General features: G+C 43.1%; 1 protein-coding gene and 1 long non-coding RNA gene across 5 annotated transcripts; one reads left to right on the top strand and one right to left on the bottom strand.

The window, feature by feature from the left end:
* Positions 1 to 1797: 1797 nt before the first annotated feature.
* On the bottom strand, positions 1798 to 3397 carry LOC119087018. The gene is made up of 2 exons (XR_005090437.1): positions 3309 to 3397; positions 1798 to 3222 (listed from the first exon to the last, which is right to left on the bottom strand). It is a non-coding gene; the product is annotated as an uncharacterized LOC119087018 (long non-coding RNA).
* On the top strand, positions 3388 to 22721 carry Prkar1a (protein kinase cAMP-dependent type I regulatory subunit alpha). Of its 4 annotated transcripts, none has more exons than XM_028865259.2 (11): positions 3388 to 3475; positions 6594 to 6776; positions 11480 to 11650; positions 12402 to 12493; positions 12692 to 12753; positions 13685 to 13731; positions 14542 to 14700; positions 17616 to 17676; positions 18758 to 18879; positions 19661 to 19742; positions 20462 to 22721. In XM_028865259.2, the coding sequence occupies exons 2-11, from the start codon at positions 6600 to 6602 to the stop codon at positions 20632 to 20634; spliced, it is 1146 nt and encodes a 381-aa protein (XP_028721092.1). In that variant the 5' UTR covers positions 3388 to 3475; positions 6594 to 6599; the 3' UTR covers positions 20635 to 22721. The 4 variants fall into 4 exon arrangements, with proteins under 4 accessions (XP_028721092.1, XP_028721093.1, XP_037057262.1 ...); XM_028865260.2 differs by lacking the exon at positions 3388 to 3475 and adding an exon at positions 3738 to 3894; XM_037201367.1 differs by lacking the exon at positions 3388 to 3475 and adding an exon at positions 3738 to 3894 and having other exon boundaries at positions 6562 to 6776.

Here is a 22721-nt window from a genome sequence, read left to right as displayed (position 1 = left end):
TTTGGAACCACAACCCTGGGTCCCTTAGGAAGCATAAATACTTAGCCCAGTGCATACCCCAACTAGGTGGCGACAGTCTGTTAACTTTTCCTTGGAAACTTGTGGATCTGTGTTTAGCCAGTAGGAACTCTGAGCAGAAGTACTAAGAAACGAGCCCTCAGAGTCTTCCTGTTTAAAAAGTGTGTGGTGTAGCTGGTGTTGGCGTCTCTCTCAGTCTCTCTCTATCTCATATACTGAGGTTCTCTCGCTGGAACCCAGAACTGACTGATGCATCTAATCCAGCTCATCAGCTTCTTCCAGGGATGGACTTACTGCCTCTGCTTCCTGAGCCCTGGGCTTCCAGGTGCACTAGTAAGTCAACCCAGCATTTGACTGGGTGCAGAGAATCAAAAAAAATCTGGTCTTCACTCTTGTGGGGCAGGCACTTTATTCAATGAGCCATCTTCCCAGCCCATAGTCCTTAAAAAAAGATTCATTTTTATTTTATTGAGGTACATATATGAGTACCTGTATGTTTGAATGCATACATCATGCATGCCTGGTGGTCTCCCATACATGCCTCTTGCCCGAGGAGTTCAGAAGAGGGGTTAGATCCCCTGGAAATGGAGTTACAGGAGATTGTGAACTGAAATGTGTGTGGTAGGAACTGACCCCAGATCCTCTGCAAGAGCAGCAACTGATTTTTAACCACTGAGCCATCTCTCTAGGTTCCCACCTCTCTCTCTCTCTCTCTCTCTCTCTCTCTCTCTCTCTCTCTCTCTCTGTATTTTTGTCTTTTGTTTTTATTTTTTTTACTATGTCTTTATTAATTTTTTTCATTTATTTTACATACTGACCACAGTTTCCCCTCCCTCCTCTCCTTTGCCCGCCCCCTCTACCTATTTTCTACCCCTGACCCCATTCACTCCTCTTCCCCAGCTTCATTCAGAAAGGGGTAGGCCTCTCCCATGGGAATCAACAAAGCATGGCACATCAAGTTGAGGCTAGACCAAGCTCCTCCCCCTGCATCAAGGCTGGGTGGGGCCACCCAGCATGGGGAATGGGTCCCATATTCCTTTTTTATGCTACAGTTTCCTTCTGTTTTTGTTTATTAAATGTCCCAGTGAAATTATTTTTGCTATTGTTCCACAAACACTGTGATACCAATTATGGGATTCAAAGACTAGAATTTACTTACAAACTCACTGTTCTAGAAATGTAAACTTCTTAAGGGCATCGACGGATCTTTGAGTCTAGGGCAGAGGGTCTCTGGGGAAGGGAGATCTCGAAGAGGCTACTGTCAAACAACTGTTCTTTTCTGCCACGTAATTGACAAGTTGGTATTCTCAGAGCGGCCCAGCCGAATTGCAAGCACATTTGTGCCCTTTGGAAAGCCCGGAGGCTGTTGGATTTTCACAACAGCTGTCTCAGTGACCCCTCCCGGGCTCAGCTCTCCACTGCCCATTTCCCCTTTTGTCTTCTGAAGCCTGAGCATATGAGACTCTGGCAGCTAGAACAAGGTTGAGAGCAACTGACACAGGAAACGGCGGTGGCTGGACTGATGCCTGCCTGCAGCTGAATGGGGACGCACGGCCAGGTCTTAGCAAGGAAGCAGCTGTCACTCCAAACATCGGGCTCGATGTCACCGGCTTGCTTGTTTCCTTCTTCTAAAGTGGCTTAACTGCCTTAGGGAGGTAACACTAGTGCTTGGACACAGCACCACTCACTCTTCACCTTGCAGTTTAGGAAGGGAGAGAAATAAGAAACAAATTCTCATTTAATGTTTCCTACATTGTATGGGGTGTGTGTGTGTGTGTGTGTGTGTGTGTGTGTGTGTGTGTGTGTGTGGACTGCTGCACAGAAGGGTGATTTATGATCACTGCCTGGGTTTGAACCACACTAGCTGTAAGTCACCTAACTTCTTGTGTCATGTACTTTCTGACATGACAACACCATCGCATGATCATGATTATGTCTGAAGCACCTAGGACAGTTTACACACCTGGTAGGTGCTATGCACATGTTTGCTTTTATCCATGTTAGTCAATGTTAAGGCAGTCCCATCTATCCTTTGAAGATGGAGGAAAATGAGGCTCATGGAGATTAAGTCCATCACCGGAGATGGCAGAGCATGAAACCAAACTCAGATTTATCTGCAGTGCCACGCCCTCCCCCCACCCCCCAGCATGACCAGACATGCTTAGTGCTATCAAATGTCCTCTCCTGTTTGCCAGCTTAGGGTTGAGTTTATCAGCCTTTCTTTGTACTGGAGAGGGTGAAATCCTGTATGACTGCCTTTAATCTTTCATTCCATTCATCTCTGGAAAATAAGCCAATGGTCAGCATGCTGGGGGTGGGGGTGCAATCGAAGGGAGCAACTTCCTTCTTCTAGTCCCCCTTCCTAATATTCAGAGCCTTTATTTTAGTCTGGGGGATTTAAGGATGAAGACAGGCTCATAAGACAGCTCTGCCGATCAGAAATACAGTAAGACACATGTGAAATGTAACTAAGAGTTTCTAACAGCTACACTGAAAAAGTGAAAGAAAAATAAGTGAAATTTAAGGATACTATTTAGCTCAAATATCTTAACCTGGGATCAATGTGAAAATGAAGCAGGGGATATTATCACCTTATGGGGGTATTAAGTGTTCAATTCATGATGTTTTCTACACACACTGCCCTAGAGCATACACGATGCGGCTGTTAATGCCCGCAGCCATGCAGACCCACACACTGCAAGTGCCTACTTTAGGTATTTATTTAGGCCCACTTTATTCATGTAACTGCGTATGTCTAAAATTGCCTCCCCTGTGTTCATGTTCAAATACTTATAGGGGAAAATTGGCTGAAGGAATAACGGAGTCGCCTTTTCTCCAAAATTCTCCCGTTTTTTTTCCTGCAGCTGAGATTTCTTGTGTGGTCACTGACATGATCTGCCCGTCTGTACTGCGCACCACGCCATCAGGCATGATATGGAGGGCATTAGTAGGACTCAAGTCTCTCTTTTTCCCTGTCTTGTGCCTCTGTAGGCACCAGAGGGCCTCCACCGATGACAGCAGTCAGATCAGCCAAGCAGAGGCTTGATAAGGGTCAGATTTCTTGGACCGGATGACAGGCCAAGTCCGGAGCCCCGGGTATGGCGGGGCGTATTCAGGATGCGCAGTCTGTCCATCATGAGCATCCCAGCATCCGCTTGCGCTCAGCTGTGGCAGATCCGCTAGGGCCTCCGCCTCTTCCAGGGCCTGGAAAACAGCAGGAATCTCCCCGCCTGCCCGGCGTCCTAACTCCCCCGCCCCCGCCCCACAGGACCCAGGGCGGAGTCGCCCACCTGTCACCGAAACGTCCCACGTGGGTCAGCTGGAGGAGGGGTTGAAGGGAGGGAGAAAAGGCAGAGGCGTGGAGGGAGGCAGACGTGAGAGCCCTGGGAGGAACCGAGAGGCTGAGACCTCCCAACAACAGAAGAATCTAGAGGACCCCCCAGACACCTAAAGACAGGTAAGGATGGGGCACGTGAAAGAAAGGAGATAGAAACTAGGTTCGCGGGAAGAGAAGGAAAAGATGGGAACGAGGGAGGGGCTGTGCATACACGACGAGATAAGATGGATAGCTGCGCTGCAAGAGAACGATTCTAGCCCGAAGACGACGGCTAAGGGTGGGGGAGGAGGAGGAGGAGGAGGAAGCCAGGCGTCTGCACCTTTAAGGTTGCCAAGGCAACCGCTCTGGCCAGAGCGAGGCGCATTGACGTCAGCAGCCGAGCTCTGATTGGCCGCGGTCGGCTCGTTTCCGGTGGAGCCGTCGCGGAGCCGCTAGCGCTGAGTGGAGTGAGGCTGCGAGCTGAATTCACCCCGAGGACGCCCGGTACCCCGGCAGCCTCGCCCCGTGCAAGTCCCGCCCGCGCCGCCGCCCGTCCGCAGGTGAGTGCGGGTCCGCGGGCTGCCCCGGGAGCCACCGGCCGCGGTGCCCGGCCGCGCGTTCCTGGAGGCGCGGGAGCGAGCCAAGATGGCGCCCCGGGGAGCGCGCTGCGGGGGACGGCCGCACCCCCTGCGCCTCCGGGGCGGCCGGGGGGCCTCGCGCAGGCCCCGCACGCCCGGGCCGCGCCTGCACCCCTCCTCACGGGGTCCCTAGGCCGCCCGTGCCCCGCACCGTCCCGCCCCCGGCCCTCGCTGCTCCGCGGCCCCGCCGTGCGCCGCCTTCGGGCCTCCCTCGGCTCCCCGGCCGCCTCCGCCCCCGCGCGCCGCGGCCTCCGCGCTCGTCCTCCCTCCCCCACTTCCTGAAGGACAACAGCTCGGTTTTTTTTTTAACCGGAATCCGCCATGGTTCTTCTGTCCTGGTCGTGATACTCGGCTGTCGTCCTCATCCCCACTCGGCCATTGCTGCGCTTGGCTCCCCTCCCCTTCGCGGGCTCGTCTCCCTCCGCCCCTCCGCTCGGTGACTCCCCAGTCTAGCTCCAGTTCTCTTTGTCCCCCTCCCCCTCCTTTCACGTCTCCTCCTTCCCCGATTTCCACCCCCCAGCGCCTCCCCCAGCTTTCCCCAGGCCTCCCGCTCAGCGTCTGAGGCCTTCTGCCTGGTGAGGGATGAGGGTCGTCCTTCTGCACGCAGTGGTCATGACCGTGGCCTCCGTGAAGTGAAGGGCACTTTTCCTGTCCTCCCTCTTGAAAATACGCGGCGCCGGTTAACCCCTCCAGCTCAGTACGGGGGTGGGGACAGCCAGTGACTCGAGGGAACCCCAGTAGATCGGTTTCTTGAGCAGAGAACAGAAAGCGCGAACCAGAGGACGACCCCCCAAGGCCGTGTTAGTGTTCCTTGGCATCCTTCAGGGGATGCGGGCCGTGTCAGCAACAGGCTCTCACGGCGTTTTAAATATGTCTTCCAATGTAGTCCCTCTGAAAGCGAGAGTTTCATCAGAGCTGAATTTCCTCAGGAATCTGCCCTCATGAATAGACAGTGCAGTGATGGCTTTAAAATGTTTGTTTTGGAGTTGTTGGGCTTTGAAAAATAAGCACAAATGTGGAATTAAGACGTAACCGATTAAAGATACTAAGGCCATAAAATTCGATTTTGGGGTTTCACATGGTGACTGCAGTAATTGGGGGGAGTGCCGCCCTCTTGGTCTGTGTAGTGCATAAACCAGTTTTCACTTACTAGGCCCAGTTGAGCCGTCTTTACCAGCCAGAGACCGGATCTGGGGACGATTCCTCTAGTCGGTCAGATATACATGTACTGACATTGTGGAAACGAGACTGCATGCTTTGGAGCATAAAAGATTTGTTTTATCCATGTTCCTGGTGACCTTCAGTATTTGGAATGGAGAAAATTCCTCTGAAGTAGATTCTTGGTTTCAGATAGTTGTCTGACCTGGAAGCATGGCAAGAGCAGATGTTATCTTACAGTAAAAAATCTTCCCTTTAGAATTTATTCTGAAATAACAGCGTGCCTGTCTCTGTGGTTTCTAATGTGTGTGCTTGTCCTGGAACCACAAACTTTCTCCTGGTCTGCTAATTGCTGTTATTGACCTTTATCTAGAAAGTTGTCAAAACAAAAGGATAACAGTGTAGCACTTTGAAATAGTTCTGTATCCTGCCATTTCTTTAAAATTCACAGTTTTACTTGGTGGGTCTGTGAGCATTATCATTTGAAAAGTGGTTAATTTTCAGATGGTTTGCAGAGTGGAGAGGGAGTCATCTTTTAATCTCAAGTGCTTAGTAATTAGGAGTTAGGAAAACTAAATGTCTGTTAGAAGTACCAAGTTTTTAACTCTGTGGCAGGTTGGCTGCCCATTATTGTCTATTTCACATTAATGTAGTCTGAATGCAGTTTTATCTATTGAGTCATCCTGTAAGCTTTCAGCCAGTGTATTTTAACATATTCCTGTCTAGATGAAGAAAATCTTAGTTTGCTTGATAGATTTTATTTTCTGTACTACAACCTTTCAGTTCTTTCTACTGATAATTGTATTACCTTCTAGGGCTGTAGTTTAGTGAAAGATAATGGAATGAAAGATTGCTGAGAAAAGGCACCCGAGGCTTCTTTTGTGTTTCAGAAAATTTGATTCCACTAATATTTGGCTAATCAGCTCCTTTGCCCTGGTGGTTTGCTGTGTGACATTAGCTGTGCTCATGGGATGGGAGGTGCGCACAGGGGAATGTCAGATATTCTTCATTGTGCTCTGTGCTTTCACTTAGAGCCGACCTGTGTGCCCTTGTAATTCTCTGTCCTGTTTACCATTTACACATTTCCCACGTCATCATCATGATGTCTTTTGCAAGATTGCTGAATGAAATTCTCTTAGGGCCTGAGTCCTCAGCACTGCCTCACTTGCTCATCAGGGCAGACTGGCTCCTGCTCCCTCCCAGGAGCCAAGGGTCTTCTCTGATTGTGCACACTGAGCTCAGGGTGAACAGTAGGAACTAAACGAAACGCTTTAGTTTCATTTTGTAGAATTCAAATTCTGTACATATTTTATATCCCAGCCCCCACCTCCTCTTTAAACACAAACTATTGGGTGGGGAAAAGAATTATATGAATCTGTTGTCTAGTGAATTTAATAACTTACAGGCCAAATTTGCATTTGTACTTTCTAGCTTACCCAGCACACCTGTGTTTTTTCTCCCAGAGAATCATGGCGTCTGGCAGTACTACCGCCAGTGAGGAAGAGCGGAGTCTTCGGGAATGTGAGATCTACGTCCAGAAGCACAACATCCAGGCCCTGCTGAAGGATTCTATTGTGCAGTTGTGCACTGCTCGACCCGAGAGACCTATGGCATTCCTTCGGGAATACTTTGAGAGGCTGGAGAAGGTAAAAATAAATGAGGGAGCGATGTGATGACCATGGCAGTTGTTGTTAGGTTTAATGCTTCTGAATGTGCCTGGTTCGTGCCTTTTGGGGGAAGAGGAATTCTGACCAAATGAGAAGTCCAGCAGAAATTACATTAGCATGTGGTGGAGGATTTCTTAGTAATTTTAATGAGAGTCTGTCAGAAATTGAATCGATGCTGTTTGTTTGGCCATTAAAGGGTTTCGATCAAAACAGTTGGTTTTGATTATTTTAAATAATGTTTAAAATTGACTAAAACAGGTACAGTCAATCAAGTGTAGTATGACAGTTGTATGAATTGAGAAATAGTTAAAAGCGGCTAGTGCTCTTCTTCAAGAAAGCAGGTGAGCTTTTAGTTTATCCCACCTTTAAAACTATAATCATACATCTGTGTCTAGCTTGGGGTGGTATAATCAAAATCAATTCTGAACTCTTGTTTTACTGTTTGGGAAGACAGGAGATTGATGGCTATCACATTTTTACTGTATTATTTTGATTAGGACTTGTTTCCCAGAAAGGATGCATTTGATTTTTATTCTGTGTTGTTACACAGGATGTATATTTTCTTTTAAAAAAAAGTTTGCCTATTTTTATGTGTATGAATGTTTTGCCTGCATGAATGTATGTGCATTGCATGCTTGCCTGGTACCCACAGAGGTCAGAAGAGAGTGTCAGATCTCTTAGAGCTAGAGTTATGGATGGCTATGAGCCAACATATGGTTCTGGGAACTGAACCTGAGACCTCTGCAGAGAGCAGCAAGTGCTCTTAACTACCAAGCCTGCTCTCCAGCCTCCAGCATGTGCATTTCTAAGAAGAATTACAGTTTTGCATCTAGGATGATGCTTCTGTGCACTTTCCTCAAGAAATGATGCATTCAAAAGTTTGGTTCACCCAGTGTGTTAAGTAGTTGATTTGGTTTGCTTCTGTAAGTGTTTGGGGGTGAATGTACCACTTTGCTGTGCTTGCTGTGCATATTCAAGTCTTGAAGAGGTTCAAAATACTGTGGCTCATATCTCTGATAACATGTTTAATATCTAATTGTACAGTAGAAATATCTACACTATTCACATTGGTTTGGGCAGTTTCTTCCTGTCCATGTTTTTACATGAAAGAATATGTATGTGAACGTTTTTAAAAAGTATTTGAGTAGCTCAGTAAGTAGGTAATTTCCTTGGAAATCTTTAAAATGCTATTGATTAGAATTAGACTAACTGGAAGAAAAGAAAACTGCTAAATCGTCCTCTGAATACAGTCTTGCCACCTTGGATTTGCGGTAGAAATGCTGGCTTTCTCTTACTTAAGCAATCGCTAATAATGGACATACTGGCCAGGAGTGTGCTCTGTTTTGAAATCAAGCGTGTTCCTGGAGATCTGGTTCTGAAATGGGTCACGGTAAGGCGATCCCTCTTCTTTGGGCATCAGTAGAAATCAAATGAGAGGATTAAGTTGGTGAGACATTAAGTGCCTATCTTTTTATAGGGAGTGTTGAGTGCGTGACACTAATTTCAAAGCCTGTATTTACCTCAGGAGTGTGTAAGGACTAACCAAGGTGGAAAGAAACAGATAATCGTTATTGTAGATTCTCTGTGGATGGGATTTTAAAGTTAATGTGCATGGACCTTCCCACTCCCCATCCCCACCCCCCAGTAAAAGTTACACAATAAAGCACCTTTCTTGTACATTGAGGTTTTTTGTCAGCTTGCCAGAGTTGAATATATGTAATATTCCACTTGGATTATTAATTAACTAGATTTTTGGCCTTTTAACAAAGCTATTATTTCATATATTGTGTTAATTTTTATGTCTGAAAATAAACTCACATTCTTGCCATCTCCTTCCCCATTAACTAGGGGTTATGTTTCTGAAACCTTCAATGACTTCAGAAGAAATACACAAAAGAATAGAGTTAGTCAGTGGAGACAGCTGCATTTTAGTTCAGACCATTGTGCCTGGAACTTAAGTCCTCTTATGCCTGTATTTACTAGAACCTTGCCTGTCTGGTGGATAAGAGTAGTTGTGTCTACTACTGTTGAGGTCTCCTGTGTGCTTAATACTGTGTGAAGCACCATACACACATGCACATGCACACTCACACACACACAGAGTCTATCTCTTTCCCATTACTTGAGATATATAAGGTAGGGTGTTGATACCATTTTGCTGAGGCAGCAATTGAATCTAATGGAAGTTAAATCATAGCTGTGATCCTAGGAGTTAGGTATTGCAGCAGCATGTAGCTCTGGAATTTCAGTGTATTTCTTGGTTATATGCCTATCTTGTCTTTGTGTGTCTCGTTCTGGGTTTGAGCGGAAAGAACAGCCATTATCTAGGGCTTGTTGATCTCAAGGCAGAGAAAGAACAGAAATCCAGGCCACTAGAAGCAGACCACAATAGCGTGACATGTTCACTTACATTCTATGGCCCAAGCAAATCATGTGCCCAAGCCTCAAGTCATTGGGGTGGGAAGCTTGTTTACAAAAAAAGATGACTAGAGCAGGCAAGAAACAGATACTCAGGAGAACATATTAAAAGAGTGGTGGAAACAATTTGAACCTAAGAGTTGAGAATTTTAAGCTCAGTTTAGTGCAGAGCATATGCAGAAGATCAAGAAAATTGAAAATTACTAAGCAGTAAATAGATTGAGAGCTAAGAGGGAGGCTCACAGCTGAGTGACGGATATACAAATGTATCATTGTACGTACTAGAAATGGATGATCTCAGGAATGTCTCTGAGTCATCGAGACTAGGTTATATTCCGATTGCTGTTTAGACCCTCACTGGAATCCACAAGACTTAAAATCAGAATGCTTTTGTTACTTCAGAATTATCTTTAAAATTTGGGTAACTAGAATACAGTCTGAAATGATACTTCATTTGTGAGGTGTGTGTGTGTGTAGGTGTAGTGTATAGCATTTGAGTATGTAGTGTATGTTAGTGGGTGCACATGTGTATGCATGCGTAGTGGCCAGAGGTTGATATCGGGTGTTCTTCTATCTTTTTAAGCAGGAGCTCTCCCTGAACTTGGAGTTGACTGATTGGCTAGATGGCTAGACCGGCCGATCCGAATGCTAAAGGGACCTGCCTGTCTGCTAAGATGTGTGCACCCACACTGAGCTTTTACTCGGGTCCTGGGTATCTGAACTCAGGTCCTCGTGCTGGCATGGCAGGCCCTTTACCAACCAAGCCATCTCCCCATCTCCCCAGCCTGTCATTTGTGAATTTTTAAATGAAAATTTTCTGAAATGACAAAGACTAGCTTGAGAGGTAGATTTTTTTTTTTTTTTTTTTTTTTTTTTAGTGCTTTTACTCTTTGAACTTAGGTGAGTTTTGTAGTTTGGTGTTAATATGAAATAGGTCTTACTAGTTTCTAGGACTAACTGAATGAAATGAGTGAACTTTCTAAAATATACAAAGTTTTAAATGAGTCACAGACTGAAATTGTGCCAGTATGAAAGGTCTTCCCACCCCATCATTGCCTCTACATGTAGCCAGTGTTCTGAAGGCAATCTGTGGGTGTTTACAGATACATTCATTTCTAAAAGAGTGGTTTGTTTTTTTCTTTGTGTGTATGTGTTTGTATGTGTTCACGTAGGTAAGTGTGTGGAGGACAGAAGACAACCTTTGGGCCCATTCCTTATAGCCACCTGCCCTGTGTTTTTGAGACAGGTCTCGCCTTGGCCTGGATCTTCAGTGAGCTGGTACTGTCTCCTCCCCAGTGCTGGGGTTACAAGTTTGTGCCGTGTCTCTCTCTTTCAAGTGGGTTTGGAGGGTGGAACTCAGGTCCTCATGCTTGCTCAAGCATTTGACTGCCTGAGCGAACTCAACGGCTAACACAAGGGTGATACGTATGTATGAGTATGGTGTAACCACTGCCACTGACCTTCATTTTAGTTGTTTCCAAGGTTTTATTTTGAAAAACAAAACAAAACTAATCAGAAGAAATGTTTCTGTAGAGATGTCATATTGCACATAAGCTTGTTTAAAATTTATAGAAGTAGAACTACTAGAATACTGAGTTAAGAAGTAAATGTGCTCATAGTTAAATACTCACATGGATAATATAGTTATTTTTGTTTTAATCATTGTGTTTTTTTCTGGATTGATAACTCTTCACCCGGAAGAACTAGAGTTCCTACATCATTCTGGCACTAGTAGAAAGGAGCTCTGGTAGCACCTTGCTAGTCACAGTTCAGAGTCCTTGAATTGATCTGTTTGCTGGAAGCAGGGCTAGAGCTATGTAGAGACGAGAAATGAGTATCTTAAGGTGTTTTTTTTTTTGGGGGGGGGTCACTTTTATTCTAAATAATTTGCTTACTGCTGAGTTAACTTGAATTTGAAAGATGTTTTGAGGAGTCAAAGAATGGATGAAATAAGTGAAGAAATAGAAGATAACATTCTTATTTATTCCCTTCAGGCCCAAGAACTTTTTAGTGAGAGGCCAAGTAGAACACAGAAATCCTTGATTTCCCTTTTCATGTGACTTGGCTCAGGAAGCACCGATGGTGCTGCCACTGATAAAGTGTGTTGTGCCACCTGAGTAACTGTGCTGTGGGGTGACATCCCCCCCCATTGGAACTGACTTGTTCTCCTTATGTTGGTATTGGAATAGGTTTGAAGTGAGCTGGGCTGTCATTGGAATTTGAGAGTACCAGCTTTCAGATTCTGAAAAACAACTTTCTTTCAGGAGGAGGCAAAACAGATTCAGAATCTACAGAAAACTGGCACTCGTACTGACTCCAGGGAGGATGAAATCTCTCCTCCTCCTCCCAACCCAGTGGTTAAGGGCCGTCGGCGACGTGGTGCTATCAGTGCTGAAGTTTACACAGAGGAAGACGCTGCATCCTATGTTAGAAAGGTAGTTCTGATGTCTGACCGTGACCTGTTTCTGAGGCTTGCCTCATATTCAGCTGTAGGCCTTTGATGAGTAGTACGTGTTTTATGTCAAAGAAAGACAAAGGCGAGGTTGTTAGCACTTGAGAACAGACGTAATAGCTCCTCCAGAGAAACTGGTGATTATAAACCAGTGAGTAATCACATTTAGGCATTGCTGATTTCTGTGCGCTCTCTTGCAGCAGAAGCAGGCAGTATTCCTTTTTCCTTTAGTTCATGCTGTCAGCCTCTTGACACTGTGATTCAGGTTTTGGCTTTTAACCTTTTATCCTACAAGTTGTGCTCATCCTGGTCTGCTCTTCCTTAGAGCCTGCCAACATTGAGTTAGGTTTTTACCTTTAGGGGAAATAGGCCCCAGGCATTTGATGCTTGTGAAACGAACAATACTGTATGACCATAGTTTACAAACTGACTGTTGGTTATAAAATACTTAGTTTTGCTTCAGAATAATGATCTTGGTTTATGTGTTTTTGGTTTAGTTGTTAACTTGGAATCAAGTACTGACCTTTAAATATAAGCCTGGCTCTAGGCAAGGGGATTAATCAGTATTTGTTGAGTACTTTGTGAATCATTCAAGTGTGTTGTAGTGAAAATATTTAACTCAAAATAGCTTTATTTAAATACCATTGTTAAAATACCATTAATTGAAATGCAAGATACAAACATGAAATGTCTTTGGTTTCTAAGTTGTCATTTGGCCTTTAATATTTTTCTAGGTTATACCAAAAGATTATAAGACAATGGCTGCTTTAGCCAAGGCCATTGAAAAGAACGTGCTGTTTTCACACCTTGATGATAATGAGAGAAGGTAGGTACAGGCTGGTACTTTTACACTCTTTTCCCAGTGGGGTGGTGGTACCAAACCTTTGTCGCTGTTGCAAGTTCTAGGCTCCTAGTGGTGCACCAAGTGACAGAACTGAGAATCTGAGAGCTCTAATGCTAAGCTTGTTTAAAATCTATAGAAGAGACCTGCGAAATCTAACCCCAGGCCTTTTCTGTCCTGCAGTGACATTTTTGATGCCATGTTTCCAGTCTCCTTTATTGCTGGAGAGACGGTTATTCAGCAAGGTAAGGGCTGCTGACGTGCATTGTGATCATAGGAAAGGAGGTGAGATGAGGATGCTTTTTGTTGTTTTATTAGAGTCTGTAGGCCTTAGCATGTTTTTTTTATTAGACAATTCTCTAAGTTAGAAGGAACACTTTCTCTATGGGATTAATAGTTTTGATAACTTCACCATTAAAGGGAATGCCTATGTTGTCATTGGATAGTGTATAGAATTTCAGAACAGTAAGTCACGTGTCCTTTTTATTTTATTTTTTTTAAGATCAAATAAACAAAACCACCCACATTCTGCATCATATAGCCCATCTGTTACATGGTTCTATGCCTCCTACAGCATCTTAACCATTTTTGCCCATGTAGGCTAACATGAATGAATCTTAACTGTTGGACACTTTTCTTTTTTTCTTAACATTTTCATGGTTCTTCATAAGCCAAGTATTTTCCCATTTTGTGGCAGCCTATCCTTTTGTTATTAACTGTTGAGTTGTTGTGTTTGTACATTCCATAGCAGTTAACTTTGTATGTGTAAGTGGCTTAACATTTTCAAAATTAGATTTTATTGACTTATTTTTTTGTATATGTGTGCATGGGCATGTACAGCACCGGTCTGTGGAGCTCAGAAAGTATTGGCTTTTAGGAATTGGTTTTTCCTTCCTCCATGTGGGTCCCAGAAATCAAACTCAACTTGTCAGACTTGGCAACAGGTGCCTTTACACATTGAGCTGTCTCATGGGTCCCATAAGTGGCTTTATTAAAGTGCAGTTTTAAAAGGTATTGTGAGATGACCAAAAGGAGTGATTAATTTCATGTCAGTCTTTTGAAAAAACCTTGTTCATTTTTCCCTTAAGTTCAGTCACTTAGCATCCACCCACAAGTTTACTATTTTATGTTAAATTGATTGTTTTGTTAATGATCTGACTCTTTACTTTCTTCCAGGTGATGAAGGGGATAACTTCTATGTGATTGATCAAGGAGAAATGGATGTAAGATTTAATAATAGCAAAAATATGTTGATGATCTTGATTTAACTCTTAATTTCTAAGCACTAAGCATAGTGTTTGCAAAGGCAGATGATTATAGCCTTGATAAGTCAATTCCCTCAACATTTGCCAAGCATTTTTATGACACAAACTTTTTAAAGGTAGCTTGCCTATCTATGCATATCACTCACTACTTTCATTGGGGGTAGCAATTGGGAAATGCATGTATCCTGTAAGAGAGCTTAGGGCTCCACTGTGGAATAGTACAGCTTTTAAAATTTCTATTTTGGCCGGGCGTGGTGGCGCACGCCTTTAATCCCAGCACTCGGGAGGCAGAGGCAGGTGGATCTTTGTGAGTTTGAGGCCAGCCTGGGCTACCAAGTGAGCTCCAGGAAAGGCGCAAAGCTACACAGAGAAACCCTGTCTCGAAAAAACCAAAAAAAAAAAAAAAAATTTCTATTTTGTTTTGTTTTAGTAACCAGTGAAGTAATGATAAAAATCACCTCAGTCTTTTATGGTTATTAGGAAATTCAGTGACCTAATACACATAAAGTGCTCAGCCCACCTTTCTGTAAATGTATGTCATCTGATATTAATGCTTGTCTGAACATTTCTCCTCGACAGCCCGCTAGGGCACCTTTATCAGATTGTTTAACTTGTCAACTATCAGTGGTTTTGCTCTGCTCTGTTCTCCAGATGTGTATATGCTGTTGTTTAAAACAGGTTCAGAATTCTCCCTTTTGGAAAAGTCTGAGAATTAACGCAGTTGTATATGTAGATAGAAATACTTGTTTGATGTCATTTTTATTTTAGGTCTATGTTAATAATGAATGGGCAACCAGTGTTGGGGAAGGAGGGAGCTTTGGAGAACTGGCTTTGATTTATGGAACACCTAGAGCAGCCACCGTCAAAGCAAAGACAAACGTGAAACTGTGGGGCATTGACCGAGACAGCTATCGAAGAATCCTTATGGTAAGAGGCTATGGGTTTTTAGAATGTGATTCAGAATTCTGACCCTTATTATTATCACCAAGTTAAAATGAGGCTCTCCCTACTTTTAATGGTTGGATAGTTGGCATTAGGGTCAGATTAATATTATGTCACTTGAGACAGTTAGTAGAACAAAAGTTAAGTCAGGAATAACCAGAGAATCTTGTACGTGTAGGTAGGTAATGGTCAGCTCGTCTTAGTAATCTGTCTGCTAGTGGGTTAATCTTACTTAATCTTACCTATAGATTGCCCACTGGATTGGTTTTAAGTGCATAAAGTCATTTTAAAGCCATTCAGAAGTAATCATCTTCTCTAAACTGAAGCAGAGTTATCAGTAATAAACTCATGCTGCCTTCTTAGAGGAATTACCAAAGCAAAAGACCATTGAGGCATTCTACTTACAGTGAGACTTCTTGAGAAATTTGATAATCTTGCAGAGGAGCTTTAGATGTTTTAAGTGTCAGCAAATGGTCCTGTCCATCTTGAATGGTTTTCTTGGTGCCCATATGGCTGTTTGAAGATACATAGTCTGGGGCTGCAGAGAGATGGCTTAGTGATTAAGAGTGTGTACTGCTCTTGCAGCAGGCCCAGGTTTGGTTTCATATACCAGGCAGTTCACAACCACCTATAACTCCAGTTCCAGGGAATCTGAGACGCTCTTCTAGACAGCATGGGTACTACACTTGTGTGCACAAACCCATACTCAGGCATATACATAATTTAGAAAAAAAATGCCATCTTATTTTTTGAATATCCTTGTGGATTTTTATTTAAAACATTTTTACTTATTCTGTGACAATTTCATACCCCTGGACCTGAGAGAGGGAATCTTGTCCTTCTCCCACCTCTGCGAACCCCTATGTGTATACATCTATATGTACATATATCCCATTGAGCCTCATTAGTGCTGTTTGAATTCACAGTGGTGCATGGCAGCTTTCTAGCAGCCACACCCTGAAGGAAAAATGACTCTTCCTCCCCTGGCTACTGTCCATTCTCATTAGCTCCTCAGCTGCAGGCTTTTTTGTGGTTTTCTATTTCATGTGCACCAGAACCCATGAACGTTCAAGTCTCTTATCAGAAATGACATAGTGTTTGCACATAACCTGTGTACATACTCTTGTCTTTTCTAAGCCATCACTAGCTTAGCTTCGATATTTAAAGCACAGTACACTGTTTAATAGGTTGTTGATACATTCTGTAGGAAACAAGAAGAAAGTCTGCATGTTGAGCAAGTGTCACACACACACACACACACACACACACACACACACACAAACACTCTCTCTCTCTCTCTCTCTCACACACACACACACACACACACACACACACCACACACACCCCGGCCCCATAAAAATTTGTCTGCAGTTGACTGCAGATGTGGAACCTGTGACTATGGAGGGCAGATGGTGTGTGTAATATGCAGACGTGTACATATGCAGGTATATGTAGTAGTACTGGGGTCTTTTATCTTGTGTGCAAAGTTTGTCAGAAAGCACATGAAGTATTCTTGTTTTCTTCCAAGTGTACCCAGCACTTTGCCTCAGATAGATCTAGAGTGTTCGGGATGGTATAGCTGAAAGTTTTTTTTATTCCCGTCTGGGCTCCCATGGCCCTGCTGTCCTGCAGCTGCTCAGACCCAAGTGAACACATAGAAGCTTATATTAATTACAAACTGTATGGCCTGCTGGCTCAGGCTTCTGGCTAGCTAGATCTTACATCTTAAATTAACCCATTTCTATAAATCTATATGTTGCCACGTGGCTCATGACTTACATCTTGTTTCTCATGGTGGCAGCTGGCAGTGTCTCTCTGTTCTGCCTTTCTCCTTCCTCCTCTCTAGTTAGAATGTTCCACCTAACCCTATTCTGCCTCACCATTGGCCAAATAGCTTTATTTATCAACCAATCAGAGCAACACATATTCACGACATAACAGAATGACATCACCCATTAGGATGGTATGGCTGTACAAGCCTAGTTAGTTAGGACTGTGGCCTGCCTGTTTCATTGTAAGTGGCAGTTGTCTGTTCCCTGCCTGCATCCTGTGGGGAGGGAGATAGTCAGCTACACTGTTGAAGTCTCATGCTCATTCATGATTAGCCGCTTAGTTGCTTTTTAGAGAACTGCTTGGCATTTTTCTCCCTCCTAGAACTGTGTCCTCCCTTGGGCTGCATGCACACCTGCTGCTGCTTTAGGATCCTCACAGAGAACTTTGTGCAGAGCTGCACAGGACCTCACAGTTCAGTGCAAATAAAGTGGTCATGAGTCAAGAAGCAACAGCAGCAAGCTTTGTATTTACTTGTGGTGATATATTGTGTACCCTGATAAAATTTGCCTGAAGATCAGAAAAGCAGAGCAAGCCCCAGCACCACCTCTTACCTCACCAACTCCTCAGCCTGAAAGAGCCTCAGCTGATAGGCCTCTAGCCAAATGAGCTTCCTCACCCGAAAAGGCTTTAGTTGCTGTCTCCTCACGCCTTATATACCTTTCTCCACCCAGCCATCACTTCCTCGCATTAAAGGCATGTGTGCTTCCCAAGCAAAGGCATGAGATCTCAAGTGCTGGGATTAAAGGTGTGCGCCACCACTTCCTGGCTCTGTTTTCTCTTCTAGACTGAGTCAATCTCATGTAGTTCAGGGTGGCTTTGAACTCACAGAGATCTAGACGGAGCTCTGCCTCCCGAGTGCTAGGATTAAAGATGTGTGCGACCACTACGTGGCATCTGTGTTTAATCTAGTGGCTTGTTCTGTTCTCTGGACTTCAAGCACATTTTATTAGGGTACACAACATATTACCACATTTACTCCTTTTTTTTAGTTGGTTTAAAATATAAATTATTCTGTAGCATTGTGTGATAATTACATCTCTTTTGGACATGACTTTTTTTTTAAATAGGGAAGCACTCTGAGAAAGAGGAAGATGTATGAAGAATTCCTTAGTAAAGTGTCTATTTTAGGTGAGTTTTGGAAAATTGTATGAAGAATTGATAAATTGGAGCATTTGTGATACTTGGCACAGCTTTACTTGACTTAAATCTTATAGCTCATCTATATGGGTTTCTATACATGTTTTTGTTTGCTTTTGCTAATCATGATCTTATGTAATTTTGACAGTGTTGAAAGTTTGGCGAAGTTATAGTAATTTTAATGTGTATTCGTTTAATTTGCGATATATGACAAACCCTGTAATTAGACTTGGTAAAAGCTTTCTGATGGCATGGATGCTGCTCCTTCCTTTACAGATGCAGGAAACTCAGTGTCCTTTATGCTCTGGACATTGGCAGTTATTCCTGCTGCAGCTTCTGCCTTGCTGGTCCCAGGAATGGGTTTTGATGGGTTTTGTCTGAGAAAAGTTAGATATCTTTGTTGGCCTCTTGAAAAGATCCAGAAAGTTAAAACTGTTGAAATTTAAAACTGAGTAGGTTAATTGGAAATACTTCTGTAGATTTCCTTACATAGATTGGGAGGTGTTAAAACCTGTCCTGTATGGGGTGTGGGTAGTCATTTTTCCCAGGTGACAAACTGCTGTGGTTTTGTTACAGTGATTTGACTTTCTTGCTTTATTTGTCCTTTATTTTAGTGTTTTGAACATTAGTTGGGTCTGTGGGAACAAAAGTTACTTTCCAGCTCCTTGTTACTCACAAGGTAAACTGAGTTGAGGGGTTAAGTGGACAATTTACGTCTTTGAATCTTTGGAATGGTGTGCAGGGAAGCTTTCTCTTTGGTTACTTACTGGTAGGTTTGCTTTCCTGGATACTAATGTTCAGAATTGCATTTTTTTAGCCCTTTGCCATGGGATGCAGTTGATCTAAGCTGGCCAGAGTTAAAGGAGGGCTCTGAGCACTGTCTGCAGTAATAGGCAGGCGGTCCTGTTGAGACAGGTGCTGCTCCCATGCAACTAGAACTCTCCTGTTGGGATGTCGAGTGGGGATGCTAGTTGGTTGTACCTCTGTAGAGTTTTGTTTTTGCTTAAATTTTACTTTTTTTTTTTAAGCATACCAAATACATAAAGAAATTCTTTGGGTTCTTGTCTTTCAGAGTCTCTGGACAAATGGGAACGTCTCACAGTAGCTGATGCATTGGAGCCTGTCCAGTTTGAAGATGGACAGAAGATTGTGGTGCAAGGAGAGCCAGGGGATGAGTTCTTCATTATTTTAGAGGTATAGAGTTCTGCATTTGACTCCGTACAGTGTTGTTCACCTAGCGGGGGTGCAGCTAATCTGATTTGTAGTTTTAGGACTGTCTGACGTTTTATTTTAAAAATACCTTTTACTTCAGAATACAACTTAATGTGCAGGCTGCTACAGTTTTCAAAGGATTTGAATTAGAATTTTGGAAGGGCCCTACCATGATTGATGACATTACTTTTTACCATGATATAAAACCCCTCAACCATAATACGATTCTGAACCATTGCTGTTTAAAACACAGGTGCTTAGGCTATTGGGTAATGATTTACAAGTCTAAAAGTTACTGTGTTATCTGAAACATCTACCTATAATCCTGCTTGCTAAGCAGGTCCAGATAGCGTCTTCAGAGACTGAACTCTTGTCTCACTGCAAATGCAGCCATAGAAACATGGACCCGGAGTGTGATAGTCTTACAAACATTTTATTTTCAAAAGACGAAGCAAGCTTGGGCTGGCCTTTACATAAAGTTTGCTAACCTGACTCTAAACTCCTTTTTAAGTGCTTGAGCTGGATAAGAACCTTGATAGCGGGATGCTGGTTAAATGGAAATCATAAGGCAGGGGGGTAAGGAGTTGTGGGGGGGCGGTGACTTGACTTCTCATTCACCTTTGACCATAGCGCGCATAGACAAGGTGAAATAACTGCTGAGTCCTCCCCTCCCCTCTGCAAGGTAGCTGAGATTGCACAGCACCTTTACATTCCCCTCTGGGTTAGGAAGCATCGGTTTAGCTTCTCGCTGATGTTATTACAGGGCACAGCTGCTGTGCTGCAGCGTCGGTCAGAAAATGAAGAGTTTGTTGAAGTGGGACGACTGGGGCCTTCTGATTATTTCGGTATGTTACATTCTGACACAGATACACGACTTAAATCTCTCTTAGTGTAGTTTTTCATAATTGGTCTTCTGATTGTTGTTGTTGTTGTTCACTTACTTACTTTTGAGGCAGAATCTGGCCTGGAACTCTCACCCTGTAGACCAGGTTGCCCCCAAACTCACAGAGATCCACCTGCCTCTATTTCTAGAGTGAAGAGATTAAATGTATGCCACCTGCCTTTATTTGTTTTTGAGATAGGGCCTCAGAAAACATTGCAGGCTGGCCCTTTTCAGATCTACTGCCTTAACCTCCTAAGTGTTGGGATTATAGTCATGATGCCTGTTAGATTTCTTAACCTATACTCTTTTTTGGTTCTCAGAGAAATACTGTAAGATTTAACTTCACTCAGTTAATAGATGGATGTGGGGACACATAAACACACGCCCATGTCTTAGGTCGTCTAGAGTGCCTGAAATTGTACAGTGAGGCTAGCTTCTCACTCCTTGTCATCTTCCTGTCTGCCTCCACCCCTTGAATGTTGGGATTGTGGGCGTAAAAGACTAGAGTAACTTTATTACCTATTAGTTGGCAATATTTTTTAACATGCAGTTGTTGTGTGGCCTCTTGATTCAGTTAGTAGAAAAGTAAATCTTTGTTCTCTTTCTCAGAAGTGAACCCTTTAAGGAAATGGCTTCTATAGATGTTAGTCTGCTCTTAGCCATTGCCCTTCTCTTTTTCAGGTGAAATTGCCCTGCTGATGAATCGTCCTCGGGCTGCCACAGTGGTTGCACGTGGCCCTTTGAAGTGTGTTAAGCTGGACCGACCTCGGTTTGAACGTGTCCTTGGCCCATGCTCAGATATCCTCAAGCGAAACATCCAGCAGTACAACAGCTTTGTGTCACTGTCCGTCTGAGATCTGCCTACTGTGCCTCTCCTCTCCCCGGTCCATGCTTCACCCATGCAGACTGCTTTCTCTTCCTGTCTGCAGCGCCAAGTGGCCACTGGCTTCACAGCTTCCTGTCTCTTTATACTAAAAGTTGCTTTACTGCACCATTTTTTCATTTGGAGCATTAACTGAATGCTCATTCACAAATAAATAGAGAGTTGTATGGACTTGGCTGTTACCGCTTCTCTGTGCAGTGCTAGTGTTCAACCTGGGCAGTGAGTGCCATGCTTTTTGGTGAGGGCGGTCCTGCACTGGTGAATTACTGTAATGATGTAATAACAGTGCAGGGGTTTTTAAGTGACACAAATTTCCATTTCCATATGACACAAGTGACATAATAGACTGTGGCCATGTTTGCTGTATTTCTTTATAGAATAAATGATTTTAACCTTTAAGGATTAGAAGAATGGATATAGAAAAATCCTAGTACAGTAGAAAGACATCTGCCTGTAATTAAACTAGTTTAAGTGTGTGGGAAATGTCCATGTTTTGCTAATTACCAGACAGATACAACTAGTTCAGCCCCCTCAGCCTGGTTTTGTTTGTATATTGCTAGTGTTTCTTCTCCAACCCCGAAATACTTTGGTGTGGCTGTCTATACCTGCCTTTGAAGTTTGAAATCAAGTGTAGATGGCAAGTACTGGGTCGTGACTTAACTACATCGGTCTCATCTCACAGATTCTGATGATAACTACTTATCCAGCTGGTGCCAAATACTGATCATGAGATTCAGAATTGTGAGTGAGAATTTGAGGTCTACACTCTTGGTTAACTGTGGTTAACAAGTGTAATCTGTCCTCAGTTACTGGTTCTAGGAGATTGGATTTACGGAGAATAGACAGAGACAGGACAAGCCCCAGAGAAAGAAATGGAGGCATTGTTACTGAAGGTGGATGGGGTCAGGTGTCCAGAGACAGGAAGCTTTGTTCTTGAGTTAGTCTCTCCCTGTGTCTGTTAAGGAGGGTGGGTAGGATGTGGCTGTGTTGTGGTCTGAAAGGCCATCCTGCTGAGAGTCCTGCCTTTTCCTGTCTAACCTTGAATTTCTCTGGTAAATTTATTATTTTTTTTTTTGTGTGTGTGTGTCTGTGTTTTTTTTTTCTTTAGGTAAACTTGTGTTTGAGTCTTAACTGTATTTCAGTATTTTCCAGCCTTATGTGTTACATTATTCCAATGATAACCCAACAGTTTATTTTTATTACTGTTATTTTTTAAACAAAATTTCACAGTTCATAACTAGGCACGTTGTGATTTATGTACATTGTCGGGTTCTATTTGGGAGTGACTGCAAGCATTTTCCATGTGTGTGCAAGTGGTTCTGATTAATCCCCTCCTACCCTTCCTTCCCAGTTAACTTAAATTGCTTATGATCGATTTTTTTTTTCCTTGATAGGTTGAAAAGCTGTTACTGAGTTGGGAAAGAAGTTTCATTTAGGTTTTAGTATGGGGTAGAAAGCTGCTTTGTTGCTATTTCTAAAATTTCCATAATCTATATTAAATGAGGGTTGTCTGTACTTTGTGTTGGCTATCTTTTTTTATATTTAAAAAATAAAAATTATGTTATTAGACTAAAGCTTAATTTGATATTTGTTTAAATGCCAAAAATAAATGAATGATGTAGAATGCCATAAAATGCATTTTCATGTGTATATATCCCTTTGTTCTTGTATACAGAGACACGCCCTGCTTTCTAGAGAGTTCTACTCAAATGCTGGCTTGCTGGTTACTCCCTTTTGTAGTTTTCACTCTTAGACTTTTCAGAATAAGTCTCAATTTAAAAATTACCACATTGAAAGCTTTATCTTTGTGCGGTTTAAGTGTCAGTCAGAAGTCATGGCTGGCAGACTGTGTCTGTGGACGCTAAGCACCATTGTCTCTGATGGGTGGGTGAATTTAGGGCTGCTGAGAAATCGGAGATGGTCAAAGGGACAGTTACTGTTTCCTGGATACTAGTCTGATATACTATGTGCTAATCTAATATACGCTGTTCTTTTGTTACAGACTGTCTCAATGGTAGGTCACGGAATAAAAAAGATTAAATAATTTAAATTCTTAAA

This window comes from Peromyscus leucopus, chromosome 8b (assembly GCF_004664715.2).
Source record: "Peromyscus leucopus breed LL Stock chromosome 8b, UCI_PerLeu_2.1, whole genome shotgun sequence".
In the NCBI taxonomy this organism is placed as follows: Eukaryota; Metazoa; Chordata; class Mammalia; order Rodentia; family Cricetidae; genus Peromyscus; species Peromyscus leucopus.
The sequence above is the reverse complement of the archived record's forward strand: the minus strand, read 5'-3'. Positions and strand labels throughout refer to the sequence as shown.